The sequence below is a fragment of the Mesoplodon mirus genome (assembly GCF_964341445.2).
Source record: "Mesoplodon mirus genome assembly, chromosome: 1".
Taxonomy (NCBI): domain Eukaryota; kingdom Metazoa; phylum Chordata; class Mammalia; order Artiodactyla; family Ziphiidae; genus Mesoplodon; species Mesoplodon mirus.
In genome coordinates this window covers 46,552,566-46,571,930 of record NC_138976.1, presented here as the reverse complement: position 1 = coordinate 46,571,930, position 19,365 = coordinate 46,552,566, and the positions used below count along the sequence as shown (strand labels likewise).

Sequence of the window (19,365 nt, the reverse complement as noted above, 5' to 3'; positions counted from 1 at the left end):
CCCACCCTTAAATAAGACAATGGCTAGCGGATGCTGTAAATCCCAGTGCTGACAGAGCTTCAGTGGGTGAGTGCAGCAGTGGAAATTTCACTATTAATGTGTGCAGTCAACATTCATTCATTCTCCAGGTATTTACTGAGCATCTAATATAAACCAAACAATCTGCTTGAAATATACTGTTAACAAGACAAAGAAGCTCCTTAACCCAAGGAACTCACAGTCTAGCATAAAGGCAAATATTAATCAAATAATCCCACAAATAAATCATCATAGACCATGATTATTATTACCAAGTTTATTGTAAAAAGTCATGACAAACTGTGAGAGGATATCACCTGCGGGCTTGATGTTCTCTGACAGTAGTAGGTGAGGTTTCTCCATGAAAAGACATTTACGTTCTGAAGCATGAACAGGAGTCACCTAGGACAGGGGTAGGGGAAGGGGAAGGATGGCGTGGAGCTGTCCAAGCAGAGGAACAGTGTGTGTGAAGACCCCAGGGCGGGACAGGGCACAGAGCACCTGAGGGCCTGAACTAGACCGGAGTGGCTGACAGCAGAGAACAAACAGGAGAGTGGCCTGAGATGAGAAGGGAGCAGGGTACGGACCTTGGCCTCTGAGGTTTTTAAGGTTTTTAAGCAGGGAACTGACATGGTAATTTGTGTACTTCATGATCACTCAGCTGCTCTATGGAGAATGAACTGGAGAGGGCCAGAGGGGAGCTACGGAGGCCAACATGGGAGATAAATAGAAGGAAAAGAGAAAATGAGAGGGTGTGAGCAACTCCATGTCAGTTGGGAGGCAAACCGGCAGAGATTAAGGACTTGGGCTCGGACTCAAGCTGCCCAGTCTGTGTCCTGGCTTTGTCACTTTGTGATCTTGAGCAAATTACCTGAGCTCATCTATGAAACAGGGATAGTATCTGTCTACCTCCCAGACTGTGTGAGGATTAAATGACCAATACACCTCAAGAACTTAGAGTGGTATCTAGCACACAGGAATGTGCTGTGGCCCAAGGCCACACAGCTACTACCTAGAAACAGACAAATACTGGACTGCTCTGATTAAAGCTGGGGGTGGGCGGACCGGGCCCCAAGCCTTGTCCACTTGTCCACCCCTAACCACCACCTTGGCCTAGTCCCACCCACGCAGCCCTAAATGCCTGGGACTTCACAGACTCCCTCTCTGCCAAAGAAGGTTGGCTTCAGAGTGGCCTGTTGGAAGCCTGTCTCCTGCGCACTGTGAGAAAAAATGGGGTGATGGCAGCTGACCTGTTTAAGGATTCCAGCACACAGGGCCACTCTCAACTTTATAACATAACTAGACTAGAACCTCAGAAGGCTTTTGCTTCCCATACTTCATCTAACAGAAGGGAAAAAAAGTCTAAACACTCTTCTGCTTGCTGACGTATATATAAACTGTTTTATTTTTTTAGTAACAATGAAGGGGAAAAAGGCCACAAAACAGATAAAAACAGCCTCGAAGGAACTCGAAGGACATGTAGATCTCAGAAGGGTACAGTTAACAGAAATGCCTTTGAAGGAACTCCTGAGAAGTTTATGGTGGCCCTCACTACCTGCCTGCTTTATTATTCACTCTGTCTTCTCTGCCCCTCCTAAGCCATGGTTGTGAGCCGGTTTTGAGCAGAGGCTTAGTCAACTCTGGGCTGTAACCTCCTAGAGATTTGCTTGGGGACAAGGAAGCCCATGGATCAACCACAGGCCCCAGTCCAGGAGCGGCCCCCTGAGACCTCACGGCCTGTGACTGGTCAGGGTCACTGGGGGGTGAAGACAGGGTCTATGAACCCACAACCCAGCCAGCTCTTCCAGAATTAGGTCACAATGAGAGATACTTGGACTACCTGTGTGCCAAACACCTGTTCTGAGCCATTCCTAACATTCCTGACCAGATGTAGCCTCCTAGTGATTCTGGTTTACACAGATGGGACTATGGGATCATAAGGGCAAAAAGGCCTCATGTATCTGAAGACAGGATAGCTGATAAACCCAGAACTACCCCAGGACAACTGAGAGCTCTCACCAGCCCAAAGAAAGCATCCAAAGGTCAAAAAAGCTGGGAAGACTTGGGCAGAGGAGGCCCTCTCCAGACAAGGTGGGCTGCTGGACAGCACAGATATTCACAGACGGAACGAGAAACTGACAGGTGCGCTAAGATTGCACAAACAATACTTGTTCACTGAGAGCAGGTATAAGAGAAGGAAAACTGGCAATCAGCCAGTTGTCCCCAGCAGCCCCGGGGAAAGCATGTAACTTCTGTTCCAGAGAGTGCAGAGCTGGTGGAGCTGTTCTTCAAGGCAGCATAGCCTCCTCCGCCTCCCCTCAGTCGGCCAAGGCCAAGCTTGTGGACTGCAGTCACTCTGTCTCCTGGCAGATGCTCTGCTCCACTGTATCACACACAGCTAGGAACGCCTACAAGGTAAATGCAGAGCAGTAAGGAAGGGCCCACTCGGGGGCAGAAAGCTCTTTGCCCAGCCACTCTGGGGAACCCCTGGGCGACTGACTCAAGCTGAAACAGGTGTGCAGGGATGGAGATGGCCTGGGCTCCAGAGGAAGGAGGGGAGGTAGAGGAAGCACAGGGCCAGGGCTTCTGACAGTGATCTATGCCAACAACTCCCAAAGGGTGCTGAGGACAGGAAGCCAGGCCACTGCAACTGCATGATTTCAGGGGGTCCTGTCCATCGGATCAGTATAACATGTCAGCCCTATCTGCTCTCCGGCCATCTTCCTTCCCAATTAGTTTAAATCCAAATTTAAATCAGGGACATGAAAGGAGCTCTTCTCTTAAGTTCTGGGTTCATGCTGAGATATAACAACCAAAGAGAGGCCACACCACACTTGTACTCTACCCTACTTTGAACAGATACATGCACCAACACATTACACTTTGTGATGCCCTACCACACAACTCACCTGAATCTTTTTCACCAAACCCTTCCTTTTCATTCGACTGTCTTTGACATTTTCTGGCAGAACCTACGGAAGAATAAGTTGACGTATAAATAATCCTCAGTGAAAATGACATAAGAACACGTCAGAAATACCTACAGTATACCGAACAGGCCACAGGTCACTAATGTGAATGACGTGCATTTTCAGGAATCACTTCCCTGGATCTGTACCCTACATGGCCCTTCCCATAGCTCTCACCCCTATACAAGCTCCCTTTGTTCTTGGTGTCGGGGCGATAGATCTATAACATGGACTTTGTCCTCTCACTGTTTCCTGTGCATGGATACTGTGTCCTGGCTGGACCATAAGCTCAGTGTGGCAGGAAAAGCACAGTGCTTTTCTGCTTCTTCTTTACCACGCCTCCCCAAGAATCCCAAGCAGAGTAGTTTAGGCTAGAGACATCATTACTGTGTCATCTCTGAGAGGGAGCGTGGCATCAATGATTCCCAACAGCCTCACAGGAGCTGGGTCTGACTGAATTCTGTACAGATAATGAGCTCAGTGAAATGTCAGACACATGTGTGTTAGGAAAGTTAAGCCCTGTGTTTCTCTAACCATGAGATCATGGACCATTTGGGTCCCAGCTTCCTGAGGATTAGATGCTACTGGCATACATAAATAAAAATGACAGGGACTTCCCTGGCAGTCCAGTGGTTGAGACTCTGCGCTCCCAATGCAGGGGCATGGGTTCAATCCCTGATCGGGGAACTAAGATCCCGCATGCCGTGGCCAAAATAAATAAATATACGTAAATACATAAATAATACGACAAAAGCCCTATGTTGGTGGGACAGGAGAAACCAGGAACCATCTTACCTTTCTGTGTATTCACCAAAGACCTAGCAGTGTCTGGTACCCGATAGGTGCTCAATACCCTCAGGCAGTGAGTGCGATACTGAAGGAGTGAAACTGACTGAAAAACAGTCAAAGGAAACTAGTTCTTCTCAGCTGAACATTTACTTACTAGTGCGTCAATCTCTTCCAAGATCTTCGTAAACTTCTCGATTGTGGCTTTTACTCTCCTGTTGAGTGTGCAGAGAGCTTCAGCTTGAAAATCCTTGGCCAGAAAACCCTGTGGAGGAATGATGCATTATTGCAAGGGTTCCTTGAGGCTGATGGAAAACTCCAAGCCAAGGCACTGATGAAGCAGCCACACCCTGAGTCCACATTCCCCAACAGGCTGGGCCAGACCTCAGGCCCGCAACTTCACCTCTTAGGAAAAACAGAAGAGCCGGCCCTGGGCCACCCCAAGCACTGTAGTAGGCTGCAGGCCATTACATGGTCTATCTTACATGGTCCACTGGGGTCACAAATGCCTGCGGAGGCCTGGCTCTGGTGAAGCCCCCGGTCACCAGTGTATACCCGCACACGAGAAACAGACATTAAGAGCACAGGGTTTAGAGTCTGATAGGCCTGGGCTTCAATTCTGACTGCACTGTACTGGCTTGTGACCATGAGCAAGTTCCTTAACCTATCTGTGCCTTGGTGTTCTCATTTTTAAAATGGAGATCATGATACCCACACCCCAGAGGGTTACCATGAGGATAAAGAGAAATATATGTAGACCTTTAATAGAATTCCTGACGCAGATGTATGAATGCTAACAAATGGCAGCACTTACATTATTTTTATTAAATTGTCTCTCTGTTTATTCACAGTGCTTGGCCTAATGACCAGTTAGCTGGTGACAACAGGTGGACAGCAGGGATCTCTGAGGATCAAAGCCATAGGCTACAGATGCAGATTTGATAACATGTAGTATATATTAGCTGGCAATTCCAACTCAAAGAATTTATTCTACCAAAAAAATTGGGAACAGTCAAAAAAGATTTATGTCCGAGGACGTTCAAAGAAGCATTATGGCTTCAAGATGGCGGAGGAGTAAGACGTGGAGATCACAAATACATCAGAAATACATCTACATGTGGAACAACTCCTACAGAACACCTCCTGAACGCTGGCAGAAGACCTCAGACTTCCCAAAAGGCAAGAAACTCACCCACGTACCTGGGTAGGGCAAAAGAAAAAAAGAAAAAACAGAGACAAAAGAATAGGGACGGGACCTGCACCAGTGGGAGGGAGCTGTGAAGGAGGAAAGGTTTCCACACACTACGAAGCCCCTTCACTGGCGGAGATGGGGGATGGTGGGGAGGGGAAGCTTCGGAGCCACGGAGGAGAGCACGGAGAGCGCAGCAACAGGGGTACAGAGGGCAAAGCGGAGAGATTCCTGCACAGAGGATCGGTGCGACCAGCACTCACCAGTCCGAGAGGCTTGTCTGCTCACCCGGGGCGGGCGGGGGCTAGGAGCTGAGGCTCGGGCTTCGGAGGTCAGATCCCAGGGAGAGGACTGGGGTTGGCTGCATGAACACAGCCTGAAGGGGGCTAGTGTGCCACAGCTAGCCGGGAGAGAGTCCGGGAAAAGTCTGGACATGCCTAAGAGTCAGGAGACCATTGTTTCGGGGTGCGCGAGGAGAGGGGATTCAGAGCACCGCGTAAACGAGCTCCAGAGACGGGCGCGAGCCCCGACTATCAGCGCGGACCCCAGAGACGGGCATGAGACACTAAGACTGCTGCTGCCGCCACCAAGAAACCTGTGTGCAAGCACAGGTCACTATCCACACCTCCCCTCCTGGGAGGCTGTGCAGCCTGCCACTGCCAGGGTCCCGTGATCCAGGGACAACTTCCCCGGGAGAACGCACGGTGTGCATCAGGCTGGTGTAATGTCACACCGGCCTCTGCCGCCGCAGGCTCGCCCCGCATCCGTACCCCTCCCTCCCCGCGGCCTGAGTGAGCCAGAGCCCCCGAGTCAGCAGCTACTTTAACCCCATCCTGTCTGAGCGAAGAACAGACGCCCTCAGGCGACCTACATGCAGAGGCGTGGCCAAATCCAAAGCTGAACCCCAGGAGCTGTGCGAACAAAGAGAAAGGGAAATCTCTCCCAGAAGCCTCAGGAGCAGTGGGATCTGTCTGCATCTAATTTGTTTCTGGTTTTATGTTTATCTTAGCTTAGTATTTAGAGTTTATTATCATTGGTAGATTTGTTTATTGATTTGGTTGCTCTCTTCCTCCTTTTTTATTTTTTAATATATAGGTACATATATATTGTTCCTTTTTCTCTTTTTGTGAGTGTGTATGTGTATGCTTCTGTGTGTGATTTTGTCTGTATAGCTTTGCTTTTACCATCTGTCCTAGGGTTCTGTCTGTCTTTTTTTTTTTTTAAGTATAGTTTTTAGCACTTGTTATCACTGGTGGATTTGTTTTTTGGTTTGGTTGCTCTCTTCTTTCTTTCTTTCTTTCATTCTTTCTTTCCTTCTTTCTTTCTTCTCTCTCTTTTTTTTACTACTTTTAAATTTTTTATTTTTAATAATTATTTTTTATTTTAATAACTTTCTTTTCTTTCCTTCCTTCCTTCCTTTTCTTTCCTTTTCTCTTTCTTTCCTCCTTCCTTCCTCCCTTTCCTTCCTCCCTTTCCTCCCTCCCTCTCTCTCTTTCTTTCTTCCTTTCTTTCTTTCTTTCTTCTCCCTTTTCTTCTGAGCCATGTGACTGACAGGGTCTTGGTGCTCCTGTCGGGTGTCAGGCCTGTGCCTCTGAGGTGGGAGAGCCAATTTCAGGACACTGGTGCACCAGAGACCTCCCGGCTCTATGTAATATCAAATGGTGAAAGCACTCCCAGAGATCTCCATCTCAACACTAAGACCAACTCCACTCAACGACCAGCAAGATACAAGATACAGCAAGATACAACAGAACACCCTATGCCAAACAACTAGTAAGACAGGAATACAACCCTATCCATTAGCAGAGAGTCTGCATAAAATCATAATAAGGTCACAGAAACCCCAAAACAGACCACTGGACACGGTCTTGCCCACCAGAAAGACAAGATACAGCCTCATCCACCAGAACACAGGCACTAGTCTCCTCCACCAGGAAGCCCATACAACCCACAGAACCAACCTTAGCCACTGGGGGCAGACACCAAAAACAGCGGGAACTATGAACCTGCAGCCTGTGAAAAGGAGACCCCAAACACAGTAAGTTAAGCAAAATGAGAAGACAAAGAAACACACAGCAGATAAAGGAGCAAGGTAAAAACCCATCGGACCAAACAAATGAAGAGGAAATAGGCAGTCTACCTGAAAAAGAATTCAGAATGATAGTAAAGATGATCCAAAATCTTGGAAATAGGATGGAGAAAATACAAGAAACGTTTCACAAGGACTAGAAGAACTAAACAGCAAACAAACAATGATGAACAACACAATAAATGAAATTTAAAATTCTCTAGAAGGAATCAATAGCAGAATAACTGAGGCAGAAGAACGGATAAGTGACCTGGAAGATAAAGTAGTGGAAATAACTACCTCACAGCAGAATAAAGAAAAAAGAATGAAAAGAATTGAGGACAGGCTTAGAGACCTCTGGGACAATATTAAATGCACCAACAGGGCTTCCCTGGTGGTGCAGTGGTTAAGAATCCACCTGCCAGTGCAGGGGTCATGGGTTCGAGCCCTGATCAGGAAGATCCCACATGCCATGGAGCAACTATGCCTGTGTGCCACAACTACTGAGCCTGCGCTCTAGAGCCCACAAGCCACAACTGCTGAGCCTGTGTGCCACAACTACTGATACCCGTGCGCCTAGAGCCAGTGCTCTGCAGCAAGAGAAGCCACTGCCATGAGAAGCCTACGCACCACAACAAAGAGTAGCCCCCGCTCGCAGCAACTAGAGAAAGCCCGCGCACAGCAACGAACACAGAACACAGCCAAAAATAATAAAAAAATTAATTTAAAAAAAAACGCACCAACATTCAAATTATAGGGGTCCCAGAAGAAGAAGAGAAAAAGAAAGGGACTGAAAAAATATTTGAAGAGATTATAGCTGAAAACTTCCCTAATATGGGAAAGGAAATAGTCAAGTCCAGGAAGCGCAGAGTCCCATACAGGATAAACCCAAGGAGAAACATGCCAAGACACACATTAATCAAACTATCAAAAATTAAACACAAAGAAAAACTATTAAAAGCACGGAAAAACAACAAATAACATACAAGGGAATCCCCATAAGGTTAACAGCTGATCTTTCAGCAGAAACTCTGCAAACCAGAAGGGAGTGGCAGGACATATTTAAAGAGATGAAAGGGAAAAACCTACAACCAAGATTACTCTACCCAGCAAGGATCTCATTCAGATTCAACGGAGAAATTAAAACCTTTACAGATAAGCAAAAGCTGAGAGAGTTCAGCACCACAAAACCAGGTTTACAACAAATGCTAAAGGAACTTCTCTAGGCAGGAAACACAAAAGAAGGAAAAGACCTACAATAACAAACCCAGAACAATTAAGAAAATGGTAATAGGAACAAACATATCGATAATTACCTTAAATGTAAATGGATTAAATGCTCCAACCAAAAGACACAGACTGGCTGAATGGATACAAAAACAAGACCCATATATATGCCGTCTACAAGAGACCCACTTCAGACCTAGGGACACATACAGACTGAAAGTGAGGGGATAGAAAAAGATATTCCACGCAAAAGAAAATCAAAAGAATGCTGGAGTAGCAACTCTCATATCAGATAAAACAGACGTTAAAATAAAGACTATTACAAGAGACAAAGAAGGACACTACATAATGATCAAGGGATCAATCCAAGAAGAAGATATAACAATTGTAAATATTTATACACCCAACATAGGAGCACCTCAATACAAAAGGCAAATGCTAACAGCCATAAAAGGGGAAATTGACAGCAACACAATCACAGTAGGGGACTTTAACACCACACTTACACAAATGGACAGATTATCCAAACAGAAAACAAATAAGGAAACACAAGCTTTAAATGACATTAAACAAGATGGACTTAATTGATATTTATAGGACATTCCATCCAAAAACAAAAGAATACACTTTCTTCTCAAGTGCTCGTGGAACATTCTCCAGGATAGATCATATCTTGGGTCACAAATCAAGCCTTGGTAAATTTAAGAAAATTGAAATCGTATCAAGTGTCTTTTCCAACCACAACGCTATGAGATTAGATAACAATTACAGGAAAAAAAAATCTGTAAAAAGTACAAACACATGGAGGCTAAACAATACACTACTTAATAACCAAGAGATCACTGAAGAAATCAAAGAGGAAATCAAAAAATACCTAGAAACAAATGACAAGGAAAACACGATGACCCAAAACCTATGGAATGCAGCAAAAGCAGAGGGAAGTTTACAGCAATACAATCCCACCTCAAGAAAAAACAAGCATCTCAAATAAACAACCTAACCTTACACCTAAAGCAATTAGAGAAAGAAGAACAAAGAAACTCCCAAAGTTAGCAGAAGGAAAGAATCATAAAGATCAGATCAGAAACAAATGAAAAAGAAATGAAGGAAACAACAGCAAAGATCAATAAAACTAAAAGCTGGTTCTTTGAGAAGATAAACAAAATTGATAAACCATTAGCTGGACTCAACAAAACAAAAGGGAGAAGACTCAAATCAACAGAATTAGAAATGAAAAGGGAGAAGTAACAACTGACACTGCAGAAATACAGAGGATCATGAGAGATTACTACAAGCAACTCTATGCCAATAAAATGGACAACCTGGAAGAAATGGACAAATTCTTAGAAAAGCACAACCTTCTGAGACTGAACCAGGAAGAAATAGAAAATATAAACAGGCCATTCACAAGCACTGAAATTGAGACTGTGATTAAAAATCTTCCAACAAACAAAAGTCCAGGACCAGATGGCTTCACAGGCGAATTCTATCAAACATTTAGAGAAAAGCTAACACCTATCCTTCTCAAACTCTTCCAAAATATAGCAGAGGGAGGAACACTCCAAAACTCTTTCTACGAGGCCCCCATCACCCTGATACCAAAACAAGACAAAGATGTCACAAAGAAAGAAAACTACAGGCCAATATCACTGATGAACATAGATGCAAAAATCCTCAACAAAATACTAGCAAACAAAATCCAATAACACATTAAAAGGATCATACACCATGATCAAGTGGGGTTTATCCCAGGAATGCAAAGATTCTTCAATATACACAAATCAATTAATGTGATATACCATATTAACAAATTGAAGAATAAAAACCATATGATCATCTCAATAGATGAAGAAAAAGCTTTTGACAAAATTTAACACCCACTTATGAAAAAACCCTCCAGAAAGTAGGCATAGAGGGAACTTACCTCAACATAATAAAGGCCATATATGACAAACCCACAACCAACATCATTCTCAATGGTGATAAACTGAAACCATTTCCACTAAGATCTGGAACAAGACAAGGCTGTCCACTCTCACCACCTTTATTCAACATAGTTTTGGAAGTTTTAGCCACAGCAATCAGAGAAGAAAAAGAAATAAAAGGAATCCAAATCAGAAAGGAAGAAGTAAAGCTATCACTGTTTGCAGATGACATGATACCGTACATAGAGAATCCTAAAGATGCTACCAGAAAACTACTAGAGCTAATCAATGAATTTGGTAAAGTAGCAGGATACAAAATCAATGCACAGAAATCTCTTGTATTCCTATACACTAATGATGAAAAATCTGAAAGAGAAATTAAGGAAACATGCCCATTTACCAGTGCAACAAAAAGAACAAAATACCTAAGAATAAACGTACCTAAGGAGACAAAAGACCTGTATGCAGAAAACTATAAGACACTGATGAAATAAATTAGAGATGATACAAACAGATGGAGAGATATACCATGTTCTTGGATTGGAAGAATCAACATTGTGAAAATGACTATACTACCCAAAGCAATCTACAGATTCAATGCAATCCCTATCAAACTACCAATGGCACTTTTCACAGAACTAGAACAAAAAATTTCACAATTTGTATGGAAACACAAAAGACCCCGAATAGCCAAAGCAATCTTGAGAAAGAAAAACGGAGCTGGAGGAATCAGGCTCCCGGACTTCGGACTATACTACAAAGCTACAGTAACCAAGATAGTATGGTACTGGCACAAAAACAGAAATACAGATCAATGGAACAGGATAGAAAGCCCAGAGATAAACCCATGCACATATGGTTACCTTATCTTTGATAAAGGAGGCAAGAATATACAATGGAGAAAAGACAGCCTCTTTGGTAAGTGGTGCTGGGAAAACTGGACAGGTACATGTAAAAGAATGAAATTAGAACACTCCCTAATACCATACACAAAAATAAACTCAAAATGGATTAAAGACCTAAATGTAAGGCCATACACTATAAAACTCTTAGAGGAAAACATAGGCAGAACACTCTATGATATAAATCATAGCAAGATCCTTTTTGACCCACCTCCTAGGGAAATGGAAATAAAAACAAAAATAAACAAATGGGACCTAATGAAACTTAAAAGCTTTTGCACAGCAAAGGAAACCATAAACAAGACCAAAAGACAACCCTCAGAATGGGAGAAAATATTTGCAAATGAAGCAACTGACAAAGGATTGATCTCCAAAATTTACAAGCAGCTCAATATCAAAAAAAACAAACAACCCAATCCAAAAATGGGCAGAAGACCTAAATAGACATTTCTCCAAAGAAGATATACAGATTGTCAACAAACACATGAAAGGATGCTCAACATCACTAATCATTACAGAAATGCAAATCAAAACTACAATGAGATATCATCTCACACCAGTCAGAATGGCCATCATCAAAAAATCTGTAAACAATAAATGCTGGAGAGGGTGTGGAGAAAAGGAACCCTCTTGCACTGTTGGTGGGAATGTAAATTGATACAGCCACTATGGGGAACAGTATGGAGATTCCTTAAAAAACTAAAAATAGAACTACCTTATAAGCCAAGGATCCCACTACTGAGCATATACCCTGAGAAAACCATAATTCAAAAAGAGTCATGTACCACAATATTTACTGCAGCTCTATTTACAATAGGCAGGACATGGAAGCAACCTAAGTGTCCATCAACAGATGAATGGATAAAGATGTGGCACATATATACAATGGAATATTACTCAGCCATAAAAAGTAACGAAATTGAGTTATTTGTAGTGAGTTGGATGGACCTAGAGTCTGTCATACAGAGTGAAGTCAGAAAGAGAAAGACAAATACCGTATGCTCAAACATATATATATATATATGGAATCTAAAAAAAAAAAAAAAAAAGATGGCTCTGAAGAACCTAGGGGCAGGACAGTAATAAAGATGCAGATGTAGAGAATGGACTTGAGGACATGGGGAGAGGGAAGGGTAAGCTGGGACGAAGTGGGAGAGTGGCATGGACTTATATATATTACCAAATGTAAAATAGCTAGCTAGTGGGAAGCAGTTGCATAGCACAGGGAGATCAGCTCGGTGCTTTGTGACCACCTAGAGGGGTGGGATAGGGAAGGTGGGAGGGAGACAGAGGAGGGAGGAGATATGGGGATATATGTATATGTATAGCTTATTCACTTTGTTATAAAGCAGAAACTAACACACCACTGTAAAGCAATTATACTCCAATAAAGATGTTAAAAAAAAAGAGGAAGCATTATACATAATGGTAAAATAACATTAGGTGATGAATAATAGAGAATTGGTTAGGTAAACCATGATCCATTCATATGATGAAATAAATACTATGCAAGTTTTGAAAAGTATGACCATTTTTTTTCAGTCAAAACTTTTTTTCTTTATTTAGGTATAGTTGATTTACAATACTGTGTTAGTTTCAGGTATACAACAAAATGATTTGGTTACGTATGATCATTTATAATAACATGGGAAAATGTTCAATTTTTCAAACCAATAAAGGAACAATTTACAAACAAAGTGTACCTAACATTATAGCAATTTTTTTTAAGATGAAAAAATAGATTCCAGTTTTTAGTAATGATTATCTTTGAGTTGGGGGTCTTACAGGTAATTATTATTTTTCATATTAGTGCCCATATGCTTTCTTAAATGCTATGTACAATCAGCATGTATTACTTTTGTAATTAAAACACAAACATACAACTATAAATGTTATAAAATGAAGGGATCAAAAATAAGTATGTGGTTTGGGGCTGTTCCTCATCCTTATTTGGTTTCAGTACTCCACCCCTAATACTATAAGGAACTGAATAGATGACCCCTATGCCCACGCCAAGATTATGGTCAACTTGGACCTTCTATGAATCAACACAATGTTCTTTGCCTTGCCAAATACATTATAGCTGACTAGACTGAGAGAAGCTACTTATTCTATTTTAGACAATACATGATCCTAGCATAGCAGGTGTTCTCCTAGGAGCACAAACAGATGCTGGCTGGGGTTTGGAAATAACAGTGTTGATAACACTTATAAAGCACTTAGTATATGTCAGGCTCAAATTATGTAATTTAATCCCCACTACAGCCCTAAAAGGGAGGTACCATCATTACTCCCTTTTTACAGATGAGGAACCTGAGACAAAGGCAAACTTGCCCACAGTAACAGAAAGGGTAGAGCCAGGGTCTGAACCCAGGGAGTCTGACAACAAAGTCTGCCCTCGTAACCAGACAATTGTATCTCCAGAGAATTCTCATAGAAGGCAGAACAACAAAGTCCACGGAGAGAGTTACCTGCTGGATTCCAGTAAGCTCTTTACTCAACTCTTTCAGTTGGTCAGCTAACTTCTCCACAGACTTCTCCAAATCTTTCAACTTCTTTATTTCAGCTTCTTCCTCTGGACTGTTCTAAAATGTTTAAGAATAAAATGAAGTCAATAATTTTTTTTGTCAGGAAAAAAAAAATCTGACCACAAGTGGGTTAAACCACTGACCTAGAAAAAATCGTCTTAACTCTGTTGCTTCTTAGAGGGCAAGCTGGAGGGTTATACATGAAGGTTTTCTATCTACAAAGACTCTAGACTAGATAGACAGAAGGTATCAGGTACACATTCTGGCAAGACAGCCCTGACGGCTTGGGTTCAGAGAACAAAGCCGATCCATGTGCCAGATTCAACCTCAGCCTGGGGCTGATTACCGACAGATTCCGGACTGAAGCCTGGAGTGTTAACAAATTAACAATGCCTGTGAATGCCTGTGAGGAGTCCAGAATGGTGAGACAGGCGGAATTCTACCCTTCCTTTAAATGGAATTCCTGAGCTCTCTCATTCAATATGATGATGATGATGAATACTTTTACTGAGCATCCCCTGTATGCCAGGTATCATCCTAAGCACTTTACCTGTATTATTGTTTAAGCCTTATCACAATCCAGTGAAGGAGGTACTGTTTCAGATGATGAAATTGAGGTTACTGTAAAGTAACTTAAGGTTACACAGCCCAAAACAGGTAGAAGAGACTTGAATTGGACTTGGCTCCACATACTCCAGGACAGCTCCAACTGAGGGTCCTAAAGCTTCTTTGAACTCAACCCTTGGGTTCCGCTTATTGCCCATCACCATTCTCCCTGACCCTTGAGCAAGAAATCTCTAGATTATTTCCCCTTCTCTCACCTTAATTGGTAGCCAGCAGCTTCCTGCTTTTACACTACCCCAAATTGTTCACATTCTTCTCTGTGGCCAAATCCTGAGTGCCAGTCTCCTGGCAGTTCCAAGTCTGGAGTAGACTTTCCTTGCCTCCACTTTGCTAATCTCTGCCCTCTCTCCACTCTGAATCAGCCACCTTTGCTCGAAGTAAGGGAACTTCACAGGACCAACAATTCCACTGTGTCATAATGCAGGGCTGGCCATGGCCCTCTCTCATCACCCCAGGGCCTACTTTTCTCACCAACTGGCTTTTTCTCCATCACCTCTTTAGTCTGAACCTTTCTTTCCAGCCAAAGAGGGTTTATCCTTATGTGAGATTTTAGTAAAAAGAATGGTTAAAGGAAGAGAGGCTCCTGAAGTTTGCAGAGTACTTATTTTTAAAATCTACAGGTTTATTCTAACGAAACACTCTCTTGCAAATCCCCCTCCAAGTGAGTAGGGACTGCCTCAGGCACTATTTTAACCAGACTGATTCCACCACCAACACAAAAGCCACATTACTGAGGCAGCATAACCACTCCTAATTCCCAGAGTGAAAGCCCTAACCAACAGGAGCTGGAGGGTGTGAGAACTGGTGACTCCAGGGAACAAAGAGACTACATTTGTTTAGAGAGCACTACTTCGCCAGTGCCAACCCTGGCTCCCCGATTTGGCCTTCTAAACAGAAACATGAATAAAAGACCTTCGTCATTTGATTCTGAGGTATTCTGGTAGAAAAAGCAATTTACCTTTTTCCCAATTAACATGACCCGGCAACCATTTTGTATTCCAAGTGCTGACAATGGCATCTTCATTTCCTTCAGAGATTTTCCTGAACAAAGAAGAAAGTAATGTCAGGTTGCAACAATTGTACAACAGTGAAAATAGATTTCAGCAAGGGTACAGGAAGTAGTGTGTTCACTAATGAGAAGAGGATGAATTGGTATAAGCTTTTTAGAAGGTTTCTTGACCCAGTAACTTCACTTTAGATATTTATCCTAACACATAACTGGACATGTGCCTGCACAGTAACTGTTATACAATAACTTTTTTTTTTTTTTTTCTTCTTTTTGCGGTATGCGGGCCTCTCACTGTTGTGGCCTCCCCCATTGCGGAGCACAGGCTCCGGACGCGCAGGCCCAGCGGCCATGGCTCACGGGCCCAGCCGCTCCGCGGCATATGGGATCCTCCCAGACCGGGGCACGAACCCGTATCCCCTGCATCGGCAGGCGGACTCTCAACCACTGCGCCACCAGGGAGGCCCCTACAATAACTATTATTCATAATAGTGAGAAACTGGAAAGAGCCAAAAATTCAGGAATAGGGGACTGATTAACTATACATCAGTACAACAGAAGACTTTGTAGGCATCAAAGCTCATTTTTTCAGGAAACTTCAATGCCATAATACATGTTGATGACCCAGTGTTATAAGAAGATCACTAGAAATGATCCTAGTTTTGTCAACTAAAAAAAAAAAAGCCACAAATGAGAACCCACACTTTGGGATGCCAGGACAAACAAACAAAAAGAGGCTGGACGGAAATATATTGAATTGTTATTAGGGGTTTTATCCAGGAGAACATTTTCTTTTTTGTGCTTTCCTCTATTTTGAAACATGGATTTCTATTGCCTTTATAATTCTAAAATGAAACGTTTTTAAAAAGAAAAGACAAGGAACTGCACTATGAAGTACGAATATAAATGCTTCCCATCACTAAATTTTTTACAACTGGCACCAAATGGGATAAATTTAGCCTCATCAGATACCAGAATAATGGGTTCCCATGGGAATGGGAAGACCAGAGAATGGGGATGGCAGTGGGTGTGTCCTGGCAGAAATCAACATCATCCACTGGGCCTGCCACATCCAGGCCCTGGTAAGTTTGTTCAATACCTTCTCTGTGCCAGCACTATGCCGAGCATTGGACACATAGCAGTATCTCTGCCCTCGTGGAGTTTGTTATTGTATTAGAGAAATCAGATGTTCGGTGACCATGAAGACAATTATTTAATAGGAATTTCAGTACAAGTTATGCAAAAGTGGTAGGGAGTGCCATCTGAACACACAATGGGAAGAGTATCTAACTTGGCCAGGGAAGACTGCCCATGTGCTTCATCAAAAATGGTAATATTTCTGTCACCTTCATGTGACTTCAACTCTAATACCTGTTCAAATGTTTGCAAGTGTCCAGTGCATAGTAGGTCCTCAATACATATTTGTTGAAGTGATGAATGAATTAACAAGCAAATAAGAATTGTCCTAGGGGGCTTCCCTGGTGGCGCAGTGGTTGAGAATCTGCCTGCCAATGCAGGGGACACGGGTTCGAGCCCTGGTCTGGGAAGATCCCACATGCCGCGGGGCAACTGGGCCCGTGAGCCACAGCTACTAAGCCTGCATGTCTGGAGCCTGTGCTCCGCAAAAAGAGAGGCCGCGATAGTGAGAGGCCTGCACACCGCGATGAAGAGTGGCCCCCGCTCACCGCAGCTAGAGAAAGCCCTAGCACAGAAACAAAGACCCAACACAGCTAAAAATAAATAAATAAATAAATAAATTTATTTAAAAAAAAAGAATTGTCCTAGTTTCGAAACTGAGAGTTACTATTAAAGTTAAGCAGTTTTAAATAGGCCTTTTAGCAATGAGGGCTCAAAGCTGGAAGAGAAATACCTACCCTTAAATATGAGTTTCTGAAAAGGCAGCGGGACCCCTGTGGCCTCTTCCACAGCCTGGGCCAAGTCTTGGACAATTGGTTCACTACAGCCCCCTTGCGGGATAACTTGAAGATCGTGCTTCTCATTGCCTGGGGAGAGAGAAAAGTGTTGAAGAAAACTCTTTCAGGGCCTCCCTGGTGGCGCAGTGGTTGAGAGTCCGCCTGCCGATGCAGGGGATACGGGTTCGTGCCCCGGTCTGGGAGGATCCCATGTGCCGCGGAGCGGCTGGGCCCGTGAGCCATGGCCGCTGGGCCTGCGCATCCGGAGCCTGTGCTCCGCAGCGGGAGGGGCCACAGCAGTGAGAGGCCCGCATACCGCAAAAAAAAAAAAAAAAAAAAAAAAAAAAAACTCTTTCACACAAACCAATATAGGCTGACACTTTATTTACCCAGCCTTCAAGGCTTGCTCAAGGATTTTTGTTTCCTTTATTATAGTAACTAACAATATCAGTGATATCAGCTAACATTTTAAGCACTTAACATGCATAAGGAGCTGACTAGGCTCATTTCATGCATGATCTTATTTAGTTCTCAGAACAACCCCATGAAGTAGGTACTACCTATTATTCCCCATTTCACAGATAAGCAAACTACGAGTTCAGTCCAATTAAGACCTGCCTAATGAGACCCAACTCTAGAATTAGAACTTGACCTCAGATCTATCTGATTTCAAAGTCTGTGCTTTTCTTCACAAGCCATCTGTATCCTGTGGCCTGACTGTCCTCTACTCTGTGTTGTACTGGGCAAGGAACTATTTCTGTCTCCTTTGCTGTAATGGGCAAGGAAATGTTTTTCCTCCACGTCTCTTCCACTGGGGACACCTTGGCACATACATGGTTGGTGCCCAGTAAACAGACAAATGAATGAATAAACTCCAGCAGCAGAAATTCCTTTTTGGGGCAGAGGTGCTAATTCTTTTCTGGATATGTGGACAATAAGGAGGTAGCCTGTGCCGGTGCATCATGCCAAGCCTTAAGCCTACTCAACAGCCACAAGTAGTGAGTGGGACAGGTGTTACCAACTCTGCTTCTATGTGAAGTAGAAACCAGCTGCCTAGAAAGGAGACATCCCAAGGTCACTTAAACCTGAATTACCTAGAATCCTGGTCACCAGATTCCGAGGCCCTGGGGTCTACCCTAATTGGTCCTGAGGAAACCTCATGGACTCAGCTCTCTGGAGAACTCGACACAGAACTTTGTTCTGTGTCAACTCCAAAAGTAGGCAGACCCAAAGGGTGCCCAGAGTGTACGCTTGAACCCACGGCTCACTCAGAAAGCAGACAAGAGTTCAGACTCTCGCACACACGTAGGTGTCCAGACACACAGCAGTCATACACAACATGGCTAAAAAGTGCCAGGCACAAAGACCCACAATAACTACGCAGGCACACACTAACACATACAACCAGGACCACGATGTGAAGCACGGACATCGAGGATCTAACAAATGGCCTGAGACAAAACACACCAGCCACATGGAAAGGTGTGCTGAACAAAAGATCCGTACAAAAGTCGGCCCCAAGGGCATAAACCAGATCCCACGCTTCCGGACGCCAGAAGAACACAAGGACACACGCTTCAGGAGGGCACGTGGCCAAACCCACAGACCCCACCGGACTTTCGCAGCCCGCGCTCACTGTGGGTGACGATTACGCTGAGCCCGGCTGCCGCCATTTTCTCGCTCCGGACCACCTCTTCACTCAGGGCCACCTCTTCGCTTCCTACCGCCTCTTCGCTCCGGGACCCCTCTTCGCTCCGGATCACCTCTTCGCTCCGGGTCACCTCTTCGCTCCGGGTCACCTCTTCGCTCCGGGTCGAGAGAGGCAGTGCTTTCTTCTTCACCCGCGGCCTGCGAGCGCAGGCGGCGGCGCCCCTGGTGGATCCGGCATGCCCTCTGGTCACACTCCGGACGGCTGATCTTTGGGAGGGAGGCGGACTGCGCTCGGCTGGGGGCACCGACTGGCGCGGCTCCCGGCCCAGCCGAGGGGCGCGCCGCCGGGGGCCCAGCCACTCCCAGTCGCCTCGAGATCTCCGAGCGCCGCCGCGCTCCGCCAGACCCGCGCTAGTTGCCCACCCAGCGGTGGAGAATGAGCGCGGCGCTCCGCGACCCCGCCCGGCTACTTCCACGCTCCGCCCGGGCCTGCCGGCCCCGCCCCTCGGAGCAGCCCCGCTTCCGCCAGGCTCCATTCCGCTACCGCCGCCCCCGGGCCC

The 19,365-nt window shown here is 44.3% G+C and overlaps 1 protein-coding gene across 1 annotated transcript; it reads right to left on the bottom strand.

The window, feature by feature from the left end:
• Positions 1 to 280: 280 nt before the first annotated feature.
• BAG1 (BAG cochaperone 1) lies at positions 281 to 19,356 on the bottom strand. The gene is made up of 7 exons (XM_082602128.1): positions 18,792 to 19,356; positions 17,117 to 17,245; positions 15,195 to 15,277; positions 13,556 to 13,669; positions 3,931 to 4,038; positions 2,928 to 2,990; positions 281 to 2,426 (listed from the first exon to the last, which is right to left on the bottom strand). Exons 1-7 carry the CDS (start codon positions 19,339 to 19,341, stop codon positions 2,370 to 2,372), a joined length of 1,104 nt encoding a protein of 367 aa, XP_082458254.1. The 5' UTR covers positions 19,342 to 19,356; the 3' UTR covers positions 281 to 2,369.
• Between the last annotated feature and the right edge of the window lie 9 nt (positions 19,357 to 19,365).

What these genes read in the sequence shown, in the direction of transcription:
- BAG1 (XM_082602128.1), bottom strand. Translation starts at nt 19,341, where the DNA reads ATGGAGCCTGGCGGAAGCGGGGCTGCTCCGAGGGGCGGGGCCGGCAGG. An exon ending in CAGCGTAATCGTCACCCACA is followed by an intron (nt 17,246 to 18,791) that starts GTGAGCGCGGGC and finishes CTCTCTCCCCAG; the next exon opens with GCAATGAGAAGCACGATCTT. An exon ending in AGCTTACTGGAATCCAGCAG is followed by an intron (nt 4,039 to 13,555) that starts GTAACTCTCTCC and finishes ATTCCTCCACAG; the next exon opens with GGTTTTCTGGCCAAGGATTT.